General features: G+C 47.5%; 5 protein-coding genes across 5 annotated transcripts; all 5 read right to left on the bottom strand.

Moving 5' to 3' along the window:
- Positions 1–611: 611 nt before the first annotated feature.
- UA08_01621 (hypothetical protein) lies at positions 612–3,009 on the bottom strand (the record flags this gene model as incomplete). The annotated part of the gene is made up of 2 exons (XM_020261305.1): positions 612–1,483; positions 1,560–3,009. The coding sequence occupies 2 exons, from the start codon at positions 3,007–3,009 to the stop codon at positions 612–614; spliced, it is 2,322 nt and encodes a 773-aa protein (XP_020123257.1).
- A 507-nt stretch (positions 3,010–3,516) lies between these two features.
- On the bottom strand, positions 3,517–7,190 carry UA08_01620 (hypothetical protein; the record flags this gene model as incomplete). Its single annotated transcript, XM_020261304.1, has 8 exons — positions 3,517–3,824; positions 4,000–4,028; positions 4,250–4,563; positions 4,626–5,174; positions 5,234–5,705; positions 5,762–6,140; positions 6,306–6,943; positions 7,054–7,190. The coding sequence occupies 8 exons, from the start codon at positions 7,188–7,190 to the stop codon at positions 3,517–3,519; spliced, it is 2,826 nt and encodes a 941-aa protein (XP_020123256.1).
- Positions 7,191–8,068: 878 nt separating this feature from the next.
- Positions 8,069–11,957, bottom strand: UA08_01619 (hypothetical protein; the record flags this gene model as incomplete). The annotated part of the gene is made up of 5 exons (XM_020261303.1): positions 8,069–8,541; positions 8,601–8,699; positions 8,758–10,444; positions 10,516–10,760; positions 10,817–11,957. 5 exons carry the CDS (start codon positions 11,955–11,957, stop codon positions 8,069–8,071), a joined length of 3,645 nt encoding a protein of 1,214 aa, XP_020122805.1.
- A 3,302-nt stretch (positions 11,958–15,259) lies between these two features.
- On the bottom strand, positions 15,260–16,404 carry UA08_01618 (hypothetical protein; the record flags this gene model as incomplete). The annotated part of the gene is made up of 3 exons (XM_020261301.1): positions 15,260–15,636; positions 15,747–16,051; positions 16,112–16,404. 3 exons carry the CDS (start codon positions 16,402–16,404, stop codon positions 15,260–15,262), a joined length of 975 nt encoding a protein of 324 aa, XP_020122806.1.
- Positions 16,405–19,260: 2,856 nt separating this feature from the next.
- UA08_01617 (hypothetical protein) lies at positions 19,261–20,232 on the bottom strand (the record flags this gene model as incomplete). The annotated part of the gene is made up of 4 exons (XM_020261300.1): positions 19,261–19,329; positions 19,380–19,479; positions 19,538–20,087; positions 20,136–20,232. 4 exons carry the CDS (start codon positions 20,230–20,232, stop codon positions 19,261–19,263), a joined length of 816 nt encoding a protein of 271 aa, XP_020123340.1.
- Between the last annotated feature and the right edge of the window lie 4,342 nt (positions 20,233–24,574).

The following is a 24,574-nucleotide window of genomic DNA, read 5'->3' as shown; positions in this document are numbered from 1 at the left end:
ATTCTGTTATCGCCGATAAGAATAAATAAAAAAGACGGTGGCGGGTCCATCCAGATCTCCCCCGGTGCCTAGGTGGGGTCACTAGGTGGCTGGTAGTGCTATTATCGTAGCCTCATTGGCTGGATCGGCCGGAGCCATCGACGCTTGGGCCCTGCCAGCCACATACCTTTACACACTTGGCCAATCACGATGCTTTTTTGAAATGTCAGGCTACTTCATCTCTGATTGGTTGTTCATTCTCTCTTTCTATAGACTGAATTCTTCGTTTGAGGTGAAAATGAGGAGGATGGCACGAAGCCTGTCAGTAAATGGGTACTACGTTGCGAGACAAGCGACGTGATGTAATTAGTACTAGGAGTTGTCGTCATGACAACGGGTCTCAACCTAAGGTTACTTGAAAGTGATGCTCTCAATGCGGCGGCCAAGACAACACAGCCGAACCAGACTAAATGTGCATTAAGCAAAATGAAGTTGAAGGCTGAGTGGTCAATGTACCCGTTAATTATATTTATTTGTGGGTATCTGAAGTATTCAGAGTCGCGGGCAATAGCGTATTCCGTTCTGGTCCACTGTGCAGTTTTGAAACATTTAATATTCATACATGACTGTAGCTAATGAAACATTGCCAGGTCTTCCACTCGTACCAAACCAGACCCCATACCCGCAGCTGCCCATCCAGCACAATGCTGATTCGAATTCCAGTCTACATTCGTAATGTGTTGTTCCTCATCATATATCGTGAGAGTTAACATCCCATTCACGATTTTCCCATCAGCCTTCAGTGATCGCAATAAACTCAAACTCTCCACTTCTATATCATCCATGAAGCGACTTGTATTGGGCGTCTGTTCGTCTTTCCCAGCAGCCCATTCATGCAAGAACCACCGCGCATGAAAATGCGACTCTTTGGCATGCATAAACCTACGAAGCGGATTGAAAATATATATAGAGCCCTCTGTACACCCAGCCATGACAGATGGATGCCAGCGACTGCCATTAGCAATAGCTGAAATAGCGCTGGGAAGTCTACCGATCGAAGTAGAAGTAAAGAATCGGCGGACAGACAGTCCGCGAACGGCGTCATGCTCGTCACTAGACACAAATGCCTGCAGATAAGGATAGTAAGAGATTTGCATATTCCCCAATCGCTGTCTCGTGGTATCGACCATGTCCTTGACGGGGTCAAATAGCGAGGTAAGTCTCGTGTTTCCGTCCATTGCTGCGGTAGATATGAGGTGTGGATGCTGGGGGTACGCCGTCTCTAGATTGGTGATGTAGGTCGAGTGAACAGGAATATAGATGTACGGAATAGGATCATCTTCTTGCTGATCAAGCTTCGAAATGACCTGATATGCTAAAAGGTTGTATACCGCAACCCAGCCGTTCGCACAGCCAACGGCTATGTCAGTTGGGGACAGCCAGGCCAAACAGGAAGAAATCGTTGGAGAAGGCATGGCGGTGAATGCGGCCGATTTGACATACACTAGCATCAAATTCGTCAGTATGGCACAATGATCCCTCAAGAGTGCATTTGTCAATGGGCCATTTTCAAAACTTACGGTACTCTGTAGTCTTGACGTTTCTATCCACCTTGATATTAAAGACTCTCGTACGACCATCTGAAAAGACGCAAGCGAGCAAACCCAAATCGTGCTCGAAATTATCTTCTTCATCACGTCTCCTCCGTGGCATCGGACACCAATGAATTTTTCTGATATGTCCAAATTCCATGCACAGTACTAGCCGCAATGTCGGCTTGCGGTTAATATCTACCGTCTTGACAATGCCATCCTTGCGGTCTTCGGCATCAAAAGACCAGATCTGTATAGCCCCCGGATAAGGTGACGAGGGAGAAAAGGCTCGTGAGGCAGCTGGTGGTTCAGACGGATCATACTGCTTCTCTTGTTCTGAACTGATTGGAACCGACACTGCCAAATATTGGGTCAACCCGTCCTGGTTGGGGGCCCAGCCTAATGCTTGGATTTTTCCAGAGAGATTCAAAATCCACCCGTAGCGATTCTTTCGTCGTTGACTTTCTGTAATCTTGGGAGGTTCATCTTCGTTTCTCTTACTTGCAGCTGGACCACTTGTGGTTTTCTTTGAACGCCCCCTATTTGCCTTGTTCCCAGCTGAAACAGGTGTTCCACTTTTATGCGTCTCATCGCGGTATTTCCATGCCTCTCCAAAATTGAGAGATTCATACTGGCGGAGGTAAGCTGTGGATAAATTCTCGCCCGGCCCGTATATGACCTTGTGGCTATTTTTCTGTGGCCTGTATAGGAACTTTTGCTGGGCATGGTCCATATCAATCTTCTCTACACGTTGCCTTTCCCTAAATCTAAGCCCGCTATCTGCATCGTGATACCAGTTCCAAGCCTCTGTAGCTTCACGCTCGAGGTCTGCAGCCGATATCCCATGCGTGCTACCTGGGCCATAATGGGCAGCACTCGTCGTATTTTCCAAAGACGCCCTAGTGGGAAATGTTGCATCGACACCCAAAGACCACTGGGTTCGAGCGCTAGCAGCAGCGAGAAGATCGCGGTTGTCCAAGCCAAATGTCAACTTGATATGCATAGACTTGCCGACATGTTCGGATGGGTTATAGGCACCACGACTATGAGTATCTTCTGACTTATACAAGGTCGATCCATCCGTTCTCCTTTTGCGTGCGCGATTGGCATTACTAACGCTCACAGCAGTCGAGGCATCAATAGTAGGCTCGGTTAATTCAAAATCACCACTGCCATCGCTTTGGGCGAGTTCATCGGCAAGACCTTCTTCTTCTTCTTCCTCATCATCTTCTTCCTTAAACGCCTGTTCGGCCGAAGCAGCTGCTGCCTCGTCGAATTCATCATCGGATTCACGCCGGCGTTTCCCTTTGCCTTTGTAAGTAATGGACTGTTCAATGGCTTCCTCGTCTTCCTCCTCCTCTAACCCGACCGCATCAAAAGGGTCATTTGTATAGCTCTTCCGGGCACCTGAGCCGCGCGCAGATCGCCGAACTGACATGATTGGATTCAATGTCGATGAAATGAATTTTCTTTAGCTCCAGTACCGAGCTTCAATACGCGGGTCCATGCATCTTGCTTGCTTGCTGTTGTCGGATGTTCGTTGGATTGCGTGGGATGCTTTGATGCGTGAAAAACGATGTATCTACACGCATGAACTTATTTCAATATCCAACGACATTCAAGCGCAATTTATCATGCAACATGTCGGATTGCTCTGAGCGACCGCCGATGATGGATTTGCAAGGGATGATGAAATTGGGCTAGCGTGGTTTAAATTACCTCGACCACGTATATTTGTATTTGTAATTAACTTACAGAATGTAAATTACGAACCAATCAGAATCGACGACGAAGCGTTTTCTGCGATTTGTATATTTTATGATTCTATATTCATAACTTGGAAAGGCCGAAACATATCTTTAGGTTCCTAGGAGGGTAAAAACACAAGTGAAGACGCGTAGACATAGCAATAGCGTGCGAACAACGGGAACAAAGATTAATCGGTTCACCGTGGCAGGTATCCCATGCCTTTCCTCCACCACTCCCAGACTCCACGATCTTTCATAATCGAGCCAAACTCCTTGATCGAGTCGACTTCGCGTAGTCCAGGATCGGACGCTAATTGTTTCCTTTCTGCGCCCTTCTCAGTAATTCTCTCTAGCTGGTCAGGCCGCGCGACCAGTTGATAATCTTTGTATCGCAGTCTCTGCACGGTGTTGACCCAAGCAGCAACATCCTGCTCCTGATGACCCTCCACATACATCACCCCTGGACTGCCGCCCGTTCGGAGGAGAGCATAACAGTTGTATGCATCTGCGGCTTTTTTAAGAACAGCTATTTTCTTGCGTGAGGTGATGTGGTGGGTGCGAATGAGGGCGTTGAAGAAGAGCATTCACAACCAGTCGTTCAGTTATGCACTCTTATTCTGAGAAATGCGATTCGCAGCAGGAAATATATATCATCCTGGCGCTGTACAGTCCCAAAGTACCGTCTGAAGTTTGCTGGGATAGTTGAGGGCTGTTAGGCTTTTTGTAGACACGAAAATTGTTTTGAGCTCGACAGTTTCGGGCCGAAGTTTTGCCGAACTATGTATTACTGCATCAACAATAAGGCGCAATTTGCAAGAGGACAGAAACGCTAGGTATTGAGTTGCTAGTGTATATTCATTTGATACATGACATAGAAAGAAAGAAACAAAAAAAAAAAAAAAGAAAAAAGGCCAAGAAAGAAAGCATTACTGCCTAGCCTCCGTGACAACGCCCTCATAATCCCGCGACCGTATATAATCCAGTGTTCGTTGGAAGTGACGTTTCGGGTTTTCAAGACTGGGATTGGCTTCGCCATCGTTTGTCTGCAGGTTAGAATGTATCAACTCAATCAATCCATTCAAGTACTTGGTCGTCACAGTTTCGTTTTGTTGATCAAAGTAGTAGACGTATCGATTAAGAATCTCAACGAAGAGTTCCACCGAGACAGCAGTATCCATGCAAGCATCTGCAACGCGGAGAGCACGTTGAAGACATTCAAGGACGCGTTTTCCATCGCGGTACAACTTTGGTTTCTACCGTGTTAGCAATCGGGATTTCGATATAGCAACTGATTAAAAGTACTCACGTCTTTTGGATCTTCTTCCCTTTGCGAATTCTCCACCACCCACCACAGATGACTGGCTAAGCAGACCGCCCGACACTGGTCTGGCTTTTTCAGTAGCTTACTGCCATGCAAGGCCACTTTAGTGATGAGAGTATCGTAGTTTTCCTTCGAGAAGCCTCTGCTGTTGTGAAGAGCGCTGGCAATGATGCAGACAGCTTGAAATTGTGCGCGAGAATCGCTTATGGCATCTTCGTAGATTGTAAATGCCTGTGCGAAAAATTCATAGCTCACTTCTTCAAAACTAGTCTGATCAGCGACCTCACCACACATTACAAACAGGCGTAGCGACAAGTCGGCGCATCCAGGACTGTTAACCCGCTGGTATAGATTGCTAATACACTGGTGCATGAAGCGGTGTAACGTTGATGACTGAGACTGCCAGTTATCGTCATAATGTTCTCGAGATTTGAGCTTTCGGGCCAAACGCAACGACGCTGTAATAATCGCCGGGGTTGTAAATCTGACCCGCTCGTTCCCTTCGGCATACGCAGTCCTGGCCGCTTGCAAAAGCTAATGGCATTGTCAGCGTAGTACTTAGAAGTAGCCATACAATATAGAGAGATAAATACTTTAAGCTGTGTGTCATTATCAGGCCCCTTAATGAGATGCACCAGCCTTGCCAGCCATCCCTGCTCCTCAATCGTTTCATCCGTCTCACCACGTCGCTGAGGGTGAACGCCCGGGTAGCCAGCAGGATGAGGAGCCCCTTCCTTGATTAGAACTTTGAGAACTTGAAGAGCCCTGTCCAAGTTCTCAGAGTTCGTGATAGCGGTCTTGTTAACGAGAATATTCTTGATTACTTGTGTTGCAACAGCCCTCCTAGTTGGATAAGATTGGGAGGCGAGGAGAGGTATATAATGAGGCAATGCAAGGGCCGTAAATATGGATGCATATAGCCGGACTGGAGCGAGAAGTAGATTCAAAAGACTTTGCTGGGCTGGTGCAGAGTGCAGATCAGCCTGGTCTGCATGCTCTGCTGTCTTCTGTGTTGCGTAATCCAGAACTTGGTCTACATATTCGAGTCTTTCTGGGTAGATATTACTATAAAAATAACAATTAGTACCTTTCAATTTCCACCAGAGAGAAAAGAGGCTTACAGGGCAAGATTAGCCAGAGACACCAGTAAGGCGATCGTATCTTGAATAGGTAATCCTCTACTTTTGATGAGATTGACGACTTGTTCGTAGAAAGTTTCGTAGAGCTTAGTTTCGGTCGGACCTTTGGTTCCCTTTGTCCCTTGCTCTTCTGGTTCTTTGGTGGCGTTTTCTGGAGCCGCTGTCGACTCCTCAGGTGTAGCACCATTCTCTTCAGTCTGCTCAGCGCTAGCCTTTTCAGCCTTCTTGTCCTCGGCCAGTTTGAAGTTCTCCAACAGCTTTGCAACCGCTTCTTCTTCCTGTTCCTTTTTCTTTGACGGATCATCGGCTTGATCCGCATCTCTTACAGCATATGAGGACAGTCGGTCCATAAGACCAATGACTATTTTTTTCATATCAACATACGGGTTCAATCGAGCAATGCTTGAAAGCAACAAGTCCAGAGTATGAAGGTGGTATTCGTCCGGGAAAACCTTCGTAATTACTGCGCCCCCAATTAGAACCATAAACAATGGATGGTGGAAGAACTTTGTGGGAGATGACTCACCTTCGAGTAGATATTCCTGGGCCAAAACATCCCGACATTGGACAACCTGCTCTAGCAAAGGCGGCAAGATGGTACTTTTGTACGTTTCCAAGTCAACCAACTGACTCAATCGAACAATGTTGCTCCCCACTAGCAGTTCCAGTTCTCTGCGTTCCTGAGTTCTCCTCTCACGTTCCCGAGAATGGCCTTGGTGTTGTAACCGAACCCACAGCTTATTCATTTCCACGAAGTTGGTCAAGATGAAGCTAATTGAGTCTTGAATATTTCCCTGGGGCCCGTCACCTGTGCCTTCGGGCAGATGATCCCTTGCTTGGCCAGATAGGTAGTATCTCAAGAACAATCCACGAACGGGATGTTGGACACCGCGACTCATCTCCATCATATCCTTCATAATCTCCTTCACGGGGGCATCTTCGATCGACATATAAACGGTCCCCACGGTAATCATAAGGTACAATCGGGGGATAATATTTCCTGCATACTGGACCAGTTCGTACAGGTCTGCGAGATGATTGACCGGGTGGCTCTCGCGCAGATAAACGGAAAGATGCCGCAACGCATCAAAGACGGCCATGTATAATTCATAGTATTGCTTGGGACCCAGGCTCGATGTCCGCAGCTCCGACACAAAGGTAGAACTAAGGGTTTCATTGCAGTGTAAGTAAATAGGCAAACAAGCGTTCCTTGGAGTGGGTTATAACACGGCTGCCTGGGCAGCAGGGCCTCAAGTATTGACTGGAGCACCTACGCGCATTTTAGAGCATCCATGAGCTTGCCAGGCGTTTCAAGGCATTTCCGCATCATATGCGACTGCTGTCGCACCACTCCCAAGGCCTCTTCAAGAAGCCGGCCCTGGTCTTCGGCGGGGGTGGGCGAGGTGGACATGGCTAGGAGCTTCCGTCCGTCAGCACACACGCACAATTACCGCGCCAATGTATAGACAACGAGTCGAGGTTTGGTTCCAGTCGGAATTGCAACAAGCCCGAATATCAGTGCAACAATACACGAGGCCAATTGTTGTCAAGGCGATCGCAAGAGAATTCAGAACAGGCTGGTTGTTTTATCTGCAGTCGGGAAGGAGCACGAGCTACTTCGATCCGCTCAGCCACTTAGTATCACTTGGTCTTGCGCTAAACTGCATTCATCGGGCAGATTGCATCACTTCAACAATCAAGTCTACGCAGTACACAAAGGACAAGAAGAAACAATTGTGCAATGAAGGCAGCATTTATGGAGAAAGCTGCTCCAAAATTCCGTCGTTAGTAGGCCTGACTCACAAGCTACCTGGTCTAGCTACCTACAATACAAAAACACATCACAAGCCGGTAATGAATTTAACAGACCTGTTGCGAGGTAAAAGTTCGTTTGACAAGACATAATAAGAAACACGCACAACCAAGCAAAGCATGATTCCACTCAAAAACAAATATAACCTTCGGTAAAAGACAACTCCGCAAAGCTCATGGCGTGATGCTGCGTCAAGAAACACAAAGTAAGAGGCTGTGGCATGCGATCGCGCTGCAAAGCGTCCAAGTAAAGCCTCAAGAAACAGGGAGTATCTGCATCGTTAATGAAAAAAGAGGAAAAAGAAAAGAAAAGCAACTGGAAGCAGAAAAATGATGAACATGAGTAGACCTGACATAAGCGAAGCCCCGAAACCCAGAAGATGGATAAAATGACAGACGTGAAACATGACGCCTGAATGCTTTTAGCGAATTGAAAGCTCGCGTATGAATGCAAATAAAAACTGAAGAGTCTGCGAACTAGAAGCTCGTTGGAGATGAGAACTGCCGGACACCCGGCGCAGTGCCTATTCCGCCGAATGCAGCTGGTATGCTGCTAACAGGAACCGGACTACCGATATCTCCTGGTACAAAACTGCCGCGATGATTCGACAACGGACTGCTGCTATCCTGATCGAACTTGACATAACGACTTCCACTTCCATCTTCTTTGATGATAAACGACCCGCCTCCGTTCTGTGAACTGCCTTCTGTATCGAAAATGTCGATCATCTCGTTCAAAGTAATGGGTGGCTCGCTAGGTGACTTGAGCTGTTCCACCTGGCGAAGCAGACGGTTGACTTCGTGGAATCCAGGGGCAAGTTTCGAAGGACTCAGAGAGTTGAGATGCTTTATCGCCTGGATCGCCAACAGTCGAATTGCGACGGGCCGAGAGGCGTGCGTACGATGATTGCCACCAGCGCCAAACGGACGACTAGGCCATGTACCGCCACCTAGCTCTATATCAGTATATGATATGCAAAATGAAAGATCGTATAGAGGTACAACTAACCCGTTCCTGTATTCCAAGATGTTGCAAAGGGCACTCCAAATGGGCTTTGAGAAGCCCAGGTGTTGTTCCCTTGTCCAGAAAAACTTGGGTGTTTTACCGCTAAAGCACGAATGTCAGTACAACGCTACGTACAAGAATAGTGTGCATAACTACTTACGACTTAAGGGATCAGGAAAAGGTGCAGCACCGAAGCTCGCACGAGATAGACCGAATCCACTGGGGGCTGGTGCTCCTGGAAGGGATTGTGATAAGCTTGTTGGAAACGGGACATCCGAGTCGTCAAGCAGCGCGCTACTACCCAATTGTGCACTCAAACCATCGATATCCAAATCATTGGACTTTCCTTCGACTTTCTGTGGACTTGAGAGTCGTTTTATAGGCGTCGGTCGAGAAATCGGGGCATTTATTGATTGACCCTCTGCAGATGGTCTATCAAAGGATCCGGAAGCTTGGCGAGAGTGTGTAGCGCTTCTTCCTGTTGATTGAGCTGTCGGAATGATACCGGGGGCCGCTGCCTGGCCACTGAATGCCAGGTTGTGGCCTGGATCTAAAGAAGGAAACCCACGATTCGAAACAGGTATTGGCCGAGAACCGCCTATTCCTGGTGGTAAGATAACCCCATTCGGTGCAGGAAATCCCCTGTATTGGCCGCCAATGGGTCCCGAGTGAGGAGGATACATTGCAATATTCTCATTGCCAATTGGGCGTGTTGTTGCTCCAGTCATGCCGGAAGGAGGGTGGGATGGCAATCCATTTACAGTCGGGTAACCTAGTGGGTGCGACCTACCAGCACCGCCCAAGGGTGAAAGAGGTGCTGAAGGCTGTGGGTGATGGAGAATAGATTGCTGTGAGAGACCAATTTTCCCCGACGCACTGACTGGGGTGCCGGATCGCTGTGACAGAGATAGGGTCTGCGGCGAAAGAGATGAAAGCGTCTCTGGGCCGCCGGCAGTTTGGGAACGCGGGGATGAGGCATGCGATCCGTGCTGTGAAGGCTGGCGTGGACGAGCGGGAGTCGCAGTTTTGTGAATAATTGGCGTCGCAACTTGGAAATGGGGTGAGCTCGCAACTGGCCTATGCTGCGGGCTTTGGAAACCTGGAGGTATAAAGGTCGCACCTGGAGCTGGTTGTGATGTTCGCATAGGGACGGCTGCTGCAGGCTGTGACGACGATTGTGATTGACTACGCTCTTTACCTATTGGCTCCGGTTTGAGAGTTGTGTCTGCGTCGCGACCGGCTTGCTCTTCTCGGAGTTTGCGATCAAGTTCCTCTTTTGCCTTCTTCTCTCGCAGTTCCTTTTCCTTGGATTCGCGTTCTTCTCGTTCTTTCCTTTTGGCATCTTCACGCTTTTTACGTTCGCGCTCCTTCTGCTCCCGCTGCTTTCGCTCGATTTCGGCTTGACGTTCACGTTCCTCCTGCAGTCGTTTCTGTTTTTCTGCCTCTTTTCGTAAGCGCTCTTCTTCTTGGGCTTTCTTCTCGGCCTCTTTCTTCTTTCGCAGCTCTTCCTTCTTCCGCCTCTGTTCCTCCAGCTTCTTTTCTTCAAGGGCACGAGCGGCGGCTTCTTCAGCAGCCTTTTCGGCCTCTCTTCGAGCCTTTTCTTCTTCTCTAGCTTGTTTCTGTTGCCTTTTCTTGTCCTTCTTCTTTTGCGCTTCACGGGCTTTCTTTGCGGATCGCTGTTCATTTAATGTTTCCTCCTCCAGTAATTCCTGGAGAAGTAACTCCTGCCGTTGTTGTGCAACCTTTTCTCGATACGCCGTCAGGACTCGTTGCTCAAACATTCGAGCCGCAAATATCTGGAACATCCGTCTGCCTTCTTCCATGCGTTGTTCTTCGGTCATCGTATCCTGCAAGTAAACAGACATTGACGTCAGCACAACTCTTTGTTTGTAAAACAGTTCAAAAGAACCTGACCAACCATTTCATCATCTTCATAGTCTTCTTCTTCTTGACTATCGTAGTCTTCTTCTTCCTCTTCATCGTAATCATCTTCATCCAGAGGTCCATGGTTATGTCCTGCATGGTATGATTGATGTGCAGCTACCATTCCATACTGTGTATCTTCTTCACGTTGCATTCGACGTTCGGCCAGTTGTTCCATCATGTCAATGAAATGTTTCCCGTCGTTTTTCAAAAGATCGTCGGCGACAGTCAATATGCCATCTAGATCAGGGTTAGCCTGAGTAAGGACTGAGAAAGAAAAATCAATATGACCAGACCTTTCACGGTGAGACTATTTCCAAAAGCGAAAAAGTCCGCTCGCTCATCACGGCTATCATCGTCCAGTTCATCATCACTGTATGGCTCTTCTTCTTCATCCTCTTCATCGTAATCATCCTCCAAGTCATCTTCATCTTCCGGGATTTCATGTACCCTCCCATGAGATGGGTGGTGATGATGATGATGGTGGATATGATGCGGATGCGGATGCGAATGCGAGTGTGGGTGTGAATGCGTATGCGTATGCCGGTGATCAAGGGAATGAAGGTTGTGGTGGTATAATCGTGGTGGAGGAATGATAGGAGCGCCATTCTCGAAAGTTCCTTGGTTGTTGTTCGCATACTGTTCAAGCTCTTCGTAGTATGCATCGTACAATACCTCAAGCTCTTCCTCAATTGCCGTCCGCTTCCGTCCACAAACAGTGCAGCTACAGGAATGTTTTTGCTGCTCCTTCATTTTCTTCAATACCGCATCCTTTTCTACTTTCACCAAGGCCCGTCGCTCATCCTCGCCAAGTTCCAGCCAGAATTTCTTGATATTTTCACGTTCTTCTTGAGTCGACGTATTCCAGATTCTATCCTTGGGTTTACTGGCAGGTTGGCTGACCGGTAGAGATGATAAAGGTGGCTGTGATCGATTCGTTGTCGCAGAAGGCGCGGAATGGGACGTGGAACTTTCATCGGCTAATGTCTGCGAAACAGATCGAGTCTTCGACTTCTTCTTCTTCTTCGATTTAGATGTCTTGGTCGCCCCGTTCCCATTAGTCATAGGTGCGAAGTTGCTGTCTCTGTCGTCCCTAGCCTCCTCGTCATCATCATCGATATCGTCATGATCGTAGATGTCACCATCGTCATCAGACTGGTCTTTTTGGTAGTGGGTATCGCCTGGTAAGTGTGTTGGAAGGCCGCCATTCTGATTTTGCTGTTCAGCTGCAAGGCGCGCTGCCTGTTTTTGCCGTCTTTTCTGCTTCTTACGGTTGACAGGAGTCATTGTGTCTGATGCGGGCCTACTACCAGTCTCGCTTGCCGATCGATTCGTCTGCGGATGCACCGAGGTTGGCTGTGGTACCTGGACCGACTGTTTTGTCTTGGAATTAGTCGACGTGTGGGCGGCGGGTGGTCGGTCAAGGGCGGCAGACATGCTGCTTTCTGAGATGCAGTTAACGCAGCTGCGGGACCTCTGGGGACATGTAAAAAGGTCTCGAACCCTTCCTAAGCTGTGTCCTGGTAGCAAATCAAAAGCTTTTCGAGACTCGGTCGAGTATCGGGGTGTGGTAATCGCCGCTGGGGAGGTCAGGATATCAAAGGTCGGAGGTGGAAGGAGGGGAAGATTCTCAATGCCGCCGCGCGGGTAGCGGCCAAAAGCAGGTTCCGGCGAAAGCTTCAGCTGGCAAGAAGCTTGCCTGAAGAATCTGGTATGTCGGGTGGTGAGTGTGGTCCAAAACACGCAACGGTAGGATCAAAGGTGCCTGGGGAAGAAACGCAAAGAGCCAGCAGGAGAGGTTTGGCAGACGAAGATCAAACGCTTAACGCGGGCCCTATGCTTCCTGCGCTCTGGCTGGTCCAAGTGCCGCCCGCCGCTGGAACAAAAGCGGGCACCACCAAATCAATTTTGTCCCATAGACGCCGCAAGCGAGCGCCTTTTCACCTCAGAGTCTCAGACAGTCAGTCTCGACTCGATGCCAAATATAATATACAAGAAAAGAAACAGTGCATTTGTGATTTAGTCGTTGTTCCTTTCCCCGTGCACTCCGTGGAGGAGGGGGGAACCTACTATGCAACCCTGCGCATTGTTCCAACAGGGTACCTACTACCAGAACCTAGGTAGGTGAACCATAACACATAGTATAGAGCACGCGCAGGTAATAAAATATTGATTTTATCCCGGTACTTGGCTAGGATAACTACTCGTGGTTCCAGGATTGAGTAAATACACGGTGCCTGGCTCCTAAGTAAGAGCCTCAGGTTGTAACAAAAGTACACCACTAACCGCCATCTTAGTTAGACAGTGTGGCAACTATTAAGTACCTAGGTATGATGTAGGTAATCTATGAACGAGTTGTCAATCGCATTTTTTCTCTCCCACTGACTAAATGCTTAGGTTAACTAGTTGTTAACTAACTAGGGCTCAGGTTATGTCTTCCTTATGCCTCAGGCATTCGGGAATCTCGAGAAACTCTAACCGTATATGGTTGGTCTCTCTTGGCACTGGTTTCTACTGCTTTCTTGCCCCAGGCACGCACTCCTATCTCTTCTACAGCACGATCATGGAGACCTTTAGGCGCCACTGCTATCCCTTCTTACGATGATTCATTTAGCGCATACAAGGAATATCGATCACGGAGAGATGTCTTTCAACCGATTTCTGAGACATGAAGGTGAACGACCTTCGCAGGATTGCTGGAAAATGGATACCAGACATGGGCCTCACTCCAGCATAGTACCGATGTCAACGAGGGGTATCTCATCTCGCTCCTTGGGCACCGCATCGCACGTACCTAGTACGTGTTTCGTGGTACGATTCTTCCTCATCCTTTAGATCTTAAAGAGTAGCTAGGCAATACAGTTGATCCGCCTATAGATATACAAAAATGGCTAGGTGATGGACTATGCCTGATAAGGAAAGGGCTTGCTGTGGCTTAGCCTTATCTTGCCCTCTTCTGCGACTGCCTTCTTCCCACTAGATTGTCAATATTCACAGGCCTTTTTTTCATTGCCCATGCGACATTGTCAGCGCTTTGTACGAACCCGCACAGGCTGTCTCACTTGCCGGCGGCGTAGAAAGAAATGCGACGAGGCAAAACCAGTCTGCATTGGATGCCTTCGGAATCAATTGGACTGCACTTGGCCGATTTGCAAGGCCCCGGAGCATGATTCATCGCGGCCTGACAGGGAATTTACTCACAGGGGTCGGCAAAGAGGCGTCCAGTTATGAAGGGGGTGATTATCGTCCATCCCAGCCTCCGGGGATCTCAGCTGTCGCAAGTGTCCGTATCGAGGATGGCAGTGATTCTAATAACGAGATATCCCTCAGCCTGGCGGAGATACCACTAGAAGACACAGCTTCGTTCCAAGGCTTGAGCCCCCAGACTATGGAATGGAATCCGGAAACAGAGTTATACCTTGCGGCAACACGAGCGCCGTTGGTACGTCCCTGCTCTCGTTTGCTCCTGCGACACTATTTAGAGAGTACCTCGGCTCTATTGGCGGCGAAGCCGATGATGACGAACCCCTTTATCACGCACGTAATGCCTCTTGCACATTGTGATGATCTGCTTATGCATGCTATCTTGGCCCTCAGCGGCACACACTATATCTGCAAATATCCTAGTGCCACAGAGATTCGGCAATGTACTTGGAAACACTACGCCGTGGTCATTAAAACCCTTCGCAAAGTCAGCGTCTGTCTATTGTGTCACCTGAGGAGAGTTTGCACCTTCTGGCCATATTGATGGTGCTATGCCATGTTGAGGTACATGATCCTCAAAAAGATTATGCCTAACGAGGAACTGACTTGTCGTCCGCCAGGCAATATCCGGAGAGTGCAACGGTGCTGTTTATCCTCACCTACGCGTAAGCCGGCATCTCATCCTCAAGCTTCTGCAGAGTCCGATGCATTGCAAAAGTAAGGACGACCAGGATCATAAAGGCTTCGTTCTAGAGACGTACGCTTACCTAGTCTTGGTAGCCAATATCACACCTTACGGGGAAGTTGAAGAGCGTACTCTTCCTTTGGACGACTTTGTGACTTCTCTTGAACCATTGCAGCAATACTCAACATTCGGCACGTTCGTCGGCTGCGGCTATTGGCTGTTCGAGAAAATTGCCGACATTTCACGACTATCCATGCAACGCCTTGATGAAGAGCGGGTTGGTAAAGGCTCAAAAGAGACCTTGTCTACATATGAAAACCTTCTTTCAAGTATCAATGACTGGGAGCCCAATGATCTAGGACTTGATATGCAGCCGTGGCAAGCTGAAAGGGCTCTGGCGGGCGAGGTCTATCAGCATTCAATTTTGATCTATTTAAAGGCATCTATGTGCGGGTCGGTCATAGACAACCCGAAAGTTGTTTGCGAAATTCAATGCCATATCGACGTTGCCTTTGAAAATTTACTTAAACTCGATGATTCACCTTTCGGCACAATCATGCTATGGCCGATTATGATAATGGGATCATGTCTCATCAAGTTAGATCAACGACTTCTCCTAGAAGGGTACTGCCAGAAAAGCAAATTCCAAATGAGCCACGTAAGCAAAGCTGCAGATCTGCTCCGAATTGTTTGGGAGGATTCCAATAGATGTGCTTATGGGCCTTATGGGTTACATTTCATAATGAAGAAGCATGCTATCAATTTTTGCATGGCCTGAGAGAGAGAACCACCTCTCAAGCTTGTGCTGGAAGGATATTTTACCACTTAAATGTTGTATAATATAGTGCTTTTATGCTTCCACGCTTGCCATCGTCTTGGAGAAGTCTTCACCAGGCATTTCGTCATACTCATCGATCTCATCTAGAGCCTCCTTGATAATCTCAGCTCCCTTCAATAGATCCTCCGTCGGCATGTTCATGGCGAAGCTGATGCGTAGTCCGTCTGGCCTTGGGTAAACCAATAGGCCTTTGTGCATACAGAGCGCAGCTAAACGGGGCCCAAAACAGCCACGAATATACGAGTCTGAGTCAGCAGCCATACTGTTGACGTAGTCGATTTTCGGATGATTCCAGCGCTCTAAAATGGCTTTCCACTTTGTTCCAAGGGTCACTGCATGATTCATCAAATCCTCCCTGTCAATTACCTCAATTGTAGCAACTGCAGCTGCTATGGCAATTGGAGTAAAGGCAAAAGTTGAGGCCATCTCGTAAGTGTCAACCAGTGACATGACAGCCGAATTTCCGAGGATGAATGAAACCAGCCTGTGATGGACTTACCCATGGTGACGATGTCGGGCTTGAAATCGGTGCCTATGTGTTCATATGAGAGAAACTTCCCAGTCTTTCCTGCACCTTGACGGACTTCATCGGCGATGAACAACACGTTATATTGGTGGCACAGCTCATAAATGCCTTTTGCATAGGCAATTTCCTCTTCGACTGTTCGAGATGCGCCGTGAAGACACTCCATAATGACCGCAGCGACGTTTTCATGAGGTTCACTTAGACATCGACGCATAGCCTCAGCATCACCGTATGCGAGTGGTGAACCGTCAGTCGGATTAACGTTCATGGCGGCCTTGCTGTCCAGTCAATATTCTGTACGCTTGGAAGAGGCGTCCATCAAGCCCCAAACGCCAGACCCAAGCCCGTGATAAGAAGAGCCCACGCCCAAAATCAGACATGACTGAGGTGAGATGCCTTTGGTCTGGATGCCCCATTTGCGCGCAATTTTGCATGCCGTATCTGCGGCCTCTGTTCCCGACGTCATGGAAATCATCTTATCATAGCCGAATCTCTTGCACATCATTTCAGCGAAGGGCCCATGTGTGGCATTGTGCGTTGCTATATTGGCCATCGATAACTTCTCAGTTTGCTCGATAACTTTCTTGGCTACATAGGGATGACAGTGGCCAATATTTGTTGAGCTGAACATCGATATGAAATCGATGTATTCCTTGCCATCCACATCCTGGGCCCGTCTATATCAGCTGGCGATCGTCTATTATTCATATGGAGGATTGGCAAAACATAGCACATACCCATAAACGAGAACCTTGACCCCTCACAAAGAATGCCGGAACCGGTTCAAATCCTCCAGCACAATACTTTTGCTCTTTTGCCAACAACTCGGTGGTGTTCCGTGAAAGCCTGAGAGGCTGTACTGACCGCCCGTTTTCGCGCATTGTTCACAATTGCTCCTGGTCGAGGCCTAGAAGGTTACGTGCTAGCTTAGCGGCGAGATGAAGTTACCCGTTGATGAACTGCATGAATAGTATTAAGATGGCTGATCTATATATATTTTTGCTGTCATAATACTAGACTAATCCGCTCCATAGGCTAAAGGTATTCCTCAACGGCCCATACACCCCCATCACTGGGTCCAGGCTATCAAGCGCGTACCTGCATAATCGCGCTTAAATCTCGTCGATGGCTATCTTACCGCGGTCACGCCTACATAGTGTACCCTCGTATTCTGCTATCTAGTATATGGCACATTTTCCAACTGATTAATCCGCGCTTGTTATCTATATTGATGTCCATGAACAAGCGGAGCATTGAGCCTAGAAGGTTCGTCGACCATGCCTCAATGTATGAGGTTCTCCAATTCAGTCGTCGGTCTTTTACGTTCGCAACGCTGTGGACTCACGTTGCAGAAATGATTGAGCACTCCGAATGCGAAAGCAACGCCGGTAAGTATTCACATGCTTGACTAGGTCACATTTAACGTTCCTAATCGGTGAGGGAATCAACATATCAACGATCCACTGGTGTGTGAAGAAATCAAGTTCTACTGTGTAAAGGATGTTCTTGTTTTTTCAGGCAGAAGTCAAGCAGAAAGGCAAGACAAAAGTCGAGATGCGATAAGTAGTGTTCTCGTCTTGCGTAGTAATTTTCTCTCACTTCCAAGTTTTAAGACTATATATACTAACTCAGTAGGAATACGGCTTCTTGCCCATTGCATGGCCTCGGGCACACTGGAAGGGCCACCAATCTACAGTCTCAAACTGTGACAACCGATCCAGTTTTCGCCTTAAATTCTGCATGGAAGCAGTGATAGGTGAATGCGATTTCACAATACCACCATCCCAGAGGAAAGCGATCTTGAGTTTCTCCGCAAAGCTATCTCTTTCCAAGGCAAGGAACCCCTGAGTGCGTCAACTTCAAGGCTCTGCTCCGAAGATAGCCTTGAAGAAGTACTCATTATCTCGTACACACCGATTTAATAACGTAAGGCACGCTGTCGTTTCCCAAAACAAAGATCCCCTCAAGAGGCACTCTAGCAGGGAAGACCTTGGCTCCAAACAGACCCGTTGTTGGCAGCAGGTGAGAGTATGCTTCCGCCAATATCTGCTGCGAGGCCGATAGGTGAGCGACGAAAGGCTACCAAGGCGCCTTTTCCACCGCTTGAGCCGCCACAAGTGAGCTTTGATTGCATGGGTTTAAAGTCCTTCCGTAAACTAATTTATATCTTTCCGTTTCAGTGAAGATTCAAGAATTACTGTAAGGGGAAGGTGAAGATGGAAAAAATAAAAATTCACCATTGCTACAAGTTTCAAAGTGCATCCCACCTGTTGGAAATTTGACGTCAATATATGCCCAGTACGTAGTTCAAGGCAATCTGCCACTTACTTTATGGTTGCGTTGTCTTACAGTAGAATTCTAATAGTTTGATATCGTCAGCGACGAATGCCGCCTTGTTCGGATGTTCCAGATTACTAACCTACACCAGCTTCTCAAATAAGACGAAAAACCAGAGCGTCTTCTTGAGATATATTTCCAACGATAGCAACATATCCTACGGTTGATCATTTTCCTTGAACTGCCCACCAGTCTTGAATGGAGGATGGCAGCCCGTGATAAAGCCCTACGACCTTTCCAGTTCTCTCAAATTATTCATCAAGTTGCCGAGCTCGCTCAAGCGCTTCTTCAACAAACATGTATGTGATACAATTAATCCTATCAAGGAGTCAGACATGATGACAAAGGTTCATGTGACTGTACAAACCAGTTGCTATGCGATGGCAGCCCTCCTGCAAATCGCTAGGGTAAGATCATACTCTTTAATTCTCCTGACTTTGAAATTCCACGCGATTATGTGGCATCCAACTCGGGCAGCTCAAGCTCCCCCGTTGTCATAATCCAGAAAGTATACGGGACAGGCATGGCATTGGCGATACCATCATATGGAAGCTCTTTGAGCAGCCATTCTTTCGGAATGTTGCATCACGCTTCGCCTGCTCCTCCACGCAGAGCTTCCTGCCATTATGATAGATCCTGATTGCCGTTGAAATCCTACACTCTGGGAGCCTAGCAAGAACTCTAATATAAATCTTTTTAATATATACTGGCATCAATATTCGTGTTGAGGGAACTTATGTCAGTGGAAGCTAGCATTCGTAAGCGAATTAGGACAATGTACGCTACCCGTTTTTATAGAGGTTCGTAAGAATCTTCAAATCTTCAACTCTGGTCCTCGCATCCAAGACCATTGGTGCGCTTAAGAATATGAGAGTTAACAACTTAGCGCGCTTATCGCAACGATTGGATTGGCGGAATTTTTATACCAGAAAGTTAGAGGCCGTTGAGAGATGGGGCTAAGTTCTACCAATCGTCTGTATGTTCTGAATGAGAAGGTATCATAGAACTGTGTTGGCTGGGCTGTTTTTATATAGGCGACAGGGCATGGGCCTTAGAGAAGCCTGGCTGTCAACTACCTAGGTATATTTCGTAAATAGACTTAGGTATCCGACCTCGGAAAAGTTGATACTAGAATCTGCCTTGTCGCTCACTACCAAGGATTCACTTTGCCCTCAATATCCAGGAATCGTCCTGAAGTAGTTTTATCAAGTTCGTCGATCTGAGTCAATGTTAGTAGAGTGCATAAAAGAATCACTCAGAAAGGCTTACCCGTTTCAGAATTCCCGTTGCACTCTCAACTGCCGTCACGGGAGGTTTTTCAATACCCAGAACCGCGGCAAAGATTCCACCCATATCAGTTTGGACAAATCTAGAAACAACCGTCAGGGTCAAACAAGCAGGGATATTGAGTAATATGTTCCGCTTACCCGGGATCCATAGCCAATGTGGTTATCCGCTCTTCATCAACATGGATTTTACGCGTCAAATAATTAAGAGCAGCCTTGCTAGATCCATACGACGTCATAGGTCCCAAGTCAGGGCCCGTCTCGATACTTCCGCCCAGCGAGCTGATGGCAATGAACTTGGGCTCTTTAGCAGCAAGGAGCAATGTCCGAAAAGTACGGAAGAGATTCAGTGGGCCAATAACATTGACTCCAAATCCGAGCCGAAAATCTGCAGGGGTGGCATCCTTGGCACTAACATACGGAGTATTGGTTCCTGCATTGGCGATGAGGACGTCAATGTGGAAACCATGAATACCGGCCTCGAGGGACGTTCGAATATTGTCCCATTTTTGGTCACTAGAGGGTTCGCTTCCATTGAGATCTGGGAGTTCGCTAATCAGGACGCGAGACGTAGGATGCGAGGTGATGTTTTCGAGGTTATCAGTGAACTGTGTGGTCAGACGACGGACACAAGCAATAACCACAATATTTGGGCGGAGAACAAGGTATTTTAGAAGTGTCCATCCGATCCCTAATTCTGTTTAGCTAATACCGAATTTGTTGAGGACTCAAAAATTACCTCTGTTGGCACCTGTAATGAGATAGACAACTTCATCTGGGGCAACAAGAGACTCCAATTTTGAAGGGTCGTCAAAGCTGATCTGGCGGGCTTCCATGTTACTTGAATTGCTCTCCTCAGGGTGGTATTGTCGAAACTAGATACAAATGCTGACCTTGAATTCTAGGACGGATACTCTCTGTTGACTTAAGAATAAATAGGCGCATGGTCAAAATGATCTTGCACAGCATTAGTAATCAGCGCGATTAATAACTCAGATGTAGTATCGTGATATTTCCACCGGAATGCAGCTCAGCGTGGTTTCTCCAGAGTCTGGAGGTTGTCGTGATTAGTGAAAAGTTGCCTAATTGGGACTAGTTTAATGCAGCTACGACGGTGACCGTGTGCCAACTCAGATAATATGCTCCAGTAGGACATATGTCTGACTCGGCCGGCGGCTGGCCTCGGACTGGGCATTTGCTCACTTGAGCGCCTTGGCACCTTGATTGGCTGCAAAATTCATGGAACTCTTTTACACTAGTGATAAAGTTTCAGGTTATCCTATCTAAACGCGCTTATCAACGTTACATGAAGCGACGAATCGAGACTGGAGATAATGCGGGATGGGTCTAACTCAAATAAGCTAGCCCCGGAGCTTCCGTCATCTCACTTTGAAGTTTATATGGCACGGAGTATAGGACGTACTCCGGAGTAGGAATCGGAGTGGGTCCGCGGGAATCTGGGAGTGGGGACTCCCTTATGTCCAAGCTTTTCTATCGATCCCACGTCATCTGTTTACTTCTACTGGAGACAAGAAACTAATCATCGCATGCACAGTTCCTGGCCCGGCGTGCAAAGGCGCGCTTAGTATGATTTGGATGTTTTTTGAAGCACGTGTTGTAAATGGATATCTCTTATGGCAGACAATAATAACCTGGTTAGAAGCTACCAGCAGCCCTAATCGATTGATAATAATACGCATACACTGCTCGTTAGCGCTGAATCTAGAAAACTTGACATAAGAACGTGGGACACTTTCTAAGATATCCCTCTAAGACAAACCGCTTAATTGCGTAGATTGTAGTGAGGTCGTCCAGGCTTTACAGGTAAAAGGGAAACTGTAACAATATCTCTATTGATAATTTCATACTTTTGAACAGACAATCTTAACGCAAATTATACCTAGGCAGACTCGGATTTCGTTCCCCCAGGTTCAAAGATTTAGGTCCTAGTTTGAGGTAAAAGCCTACAGCGAAGCTAGATTACTTTTGAACCCGTCTTTAGATCGAATATTCCAGGCATTTTCGGGCTGCTAATATGGCTTTAGCTCTGGGACCAAGGCGTCGACGTTCGTCAGAACAAATGTGTTCATATGCACAGCAAGTTTACTCATCCTTCTGTTCCTCCCATACGGCATCCCAGACTTGTAGTCCCATTTCCCAGTCTGCATCAGCACAGCCCTCCCTTCCTTCACCATCTTCATTTACAATTCTATACGTATTTCCACTGCCATGGCCACCTCAGCTTATCTCTTCAACCCCGTAAACGAGCTTACCGAAGGGTTTTAGGATTGCCGTTTCAGTTATTGCCTTGTCTTTTTTGCTAAGCCCTGCTTGATATCCTGACGCCGTCCAGATCGGAAGATCTCCGGAATGACACACATCAAAAGATGGAGTCCACCATTTATCCAGTCTCTTTTACGCCAAGCGAGTCTAAGAAATAGGAGATATTACTAGGCAAAGTCTTTCCATTTGGAGGATTCAAAAGAGAACGAGCCAAACTACGAACCTCGCTGGTGAGAAGCTGGGTACCGTTTTCAGCGAGGTGTGTCGCGAACCTACCGGAATGTATGGAGGTCAGGAAGGATGATGGTACAAACCCGCCAGCAAAAAAAGCTCGGCATCAGTGCAGGCACGAAAGGTATGTTGGGAAAGTTGGAGGAATTGTTGCAGCGAAATCTGTCGCGGGAATGGCACGGAAACGCGGATATCCCAACTCCTCGCCAGTTCAATGTTCCGAACATATTGACGCGATATCCCTACAGAGACAATGATCCGAGGTTTCGAGCATGCTAGTAAATCAAAGGGGTCATGTATATCATCTTGACTTGGGTTATCAAATTGCAGGAATCCACCATGGATGTAAACTTGAACAGGCCAGCTGCTTTCGAGGCCCTTGCTAGCAGGAACCCACATGTTGGGTTGAAAAATTCTCAACGTACTGTGTAGCAGCCGGACTATCCAGGGAGAAGTTTTCGAGATTGCTTGGTGGTATCGTACCAAGGCTGCATATTCTCCAGGGTCTCCTATTGGGTTATTGAAAGCCTCCTCTAAAATAGGATGGATGCGTTACCAACGCAGCTTCCCAATTGGTGGCAGGGAATAACAGGTCTCAGCGGAACGTCGTAGAATGAGGTTTCCGTTCTTATCTTGCTGCTCAAGGCTCCCTTTAGTGTCTCGAGGAAGCAGGGCTGAGAAGCTGATTGAGTAACAACCCATTACAAGAGCTTGGAAAATGCACTTGGGCAGTTGCAAGATAATTTGTCTAACTAATTGTTAAGTTCATTGAAGCTTCTCTCGAACATTCGTCAAATGAATATTTGTCAGTTCGTATAGGAGCTAGCATTGATATCAATACTCTTCATTTCCCAAACCCCAAACCGCGACTTTGTTTGGATCCCCCAACCAGCCTCAGAGTTTCATAGTCCCAACATTGCGTGAAGCTCAAAATTACACTAGCTCTGCTATGTCGTATGCTAAAGACGACATATTTAAAGTGAAGCGCGTTTATTATGAGAGATGTCCTCATCTAAGCACGCAGTTTACGTCCTCGGTATCACCATTTATTATGAATGTGCCAGCACGACCGCAATAGACAGGTTTGATCTCGAAAAAAAAAAGGTTACATTCTATAGAGACTTTGAATACTCATGTTACCAAAAATGGTCGCTGATACTTTGCCACTCAAGGGAAGATCGCCCCTATCACCGGTTATGGGCGCGAAAACGGTATAGGTTGAAGCTATCGCGAAGACGTTAGCAAAGAATGGTGCATCGGTAGCCAATCATTATTTTCGGATTCGTCTGCATCTCGGGCGCATGCACTTGCTGATACCCTACGCAAGTCCAATGGCGCTGCAGTTGTAGTGCACGGAGACCGGAAAAGAGGTCAAGCAAGATTGTAAGCGATGCACTGGAAGTTCTTGGAACAAACGGGATAAATATCCTAGATAAGCTCGGTACAAAATACCAGAACTGTTCGAATTTCGTTTCTCTGATGGTCGTCAATAACGCCGGAGTAGGGCATCTTGTCACCAGCATGGCAGCGTCGTCGGAAATCATCTCCCAAGAATTCGCAACAAACGTGTTTGGCCCTATCTTTTATGACGAAAGCAAAAATCAGCCACATGCCACAGGGCGGCCACATCATTAGTGTTGGCTCATTGGATACCAAAGTCGGTCCTGTTGAGGCTGTGGAATAACAGTTAACGTCGTGGCCCCTCGTTCTATCAGGACTAATATGACGGAATCTGACCCGGACAAGTTTTCTGAAAAGGAACAGGCAGTCCGTGCATGCAGTCGAATTGCAACACCTCAAGATGTTGCTGGTTCCATTCTTTTGCTGACGTCGGAGAAGAGCAGATGGATCACATGGATGTCAGTGGAGGTATCACGGGGGCTGTGTAGGCTAGTGTAGAGCTATACAATATGAATATCATTGAATAGTAAGAATATACTGCCTCACAATCATCGCCGCATGGATCTGCCCGTGAAAGGTGACCCAGTTAGTTCGACGCAAAAATCCCTAAAACGAATATACCTATTTTCCCTCTATAAACGAGACTCTGGCACTTGCTCCAAGGTGATAATGCGCAACAGTATTCTTGATCAAAGAATCTAGTGTGCCTGTCATAGTATCCCGATTGATAGTGAAGGTTGATCTCTTTTTCTTGGGCAGAGGCATAGGTGATTTCCGGTCGAAGAAGACGTTGCGTGATGAAGATGTCGTCGGGAGTTTCGCGTGGGCGGTGTTTACCACGTAGCGGCAGGCCATACCAAAAGGGGTAAACGTGACAGGCAACCAACCCACTCTCTGCGCCGTCCTCCTTCCTCTTCGTCTTCATCGGCTTCTTCTTCTTCTTCTTCTTCTTGCGCTGAGTACCCCTTCCCCACCGTCAGACCGTGCCCAGCTTTGTACTTCGCTGCTCTGATTGACATCTTGAATCTTGATCGTTGTTTTGGTGTCGGCCTGAGACATCTCACTGCTCTTCGCCGCGTTCCGGCCCCTCGGATTGGCGAGGCATAGCCCCCCCCCGGTACCCGCTGGTCTCAACGTTACAGGGGAAACTGTCGGGACTCGAGCTGCCAACTCGAGAACCAATTCTAGAAAAGTTCAATCTGTCTCTTTATGCATGATTCGATGTTTTACCTTCCCGCGCATTAGCCGTCGCCGTGTCTCACC

Source organism: Talaromyces atroroseus, assembly GCF_001907595.1.
Source record: "Talaromyces atroroseus strain IBT 11181 chromosome Unknown scaffold_1, whole genome shotgun sequence".
Taxonomy (NCBI): domain Eukaryota; kingdom Fungi; phylum Ascomycota; class Eurotiomycetes; order Eurotiales; family Trichocomaceae; genus Talaromyces; species Talaromyces atroroseus.
This window is presented reverse-complemented; position numbering and strand designations above follow the sequence as displayed.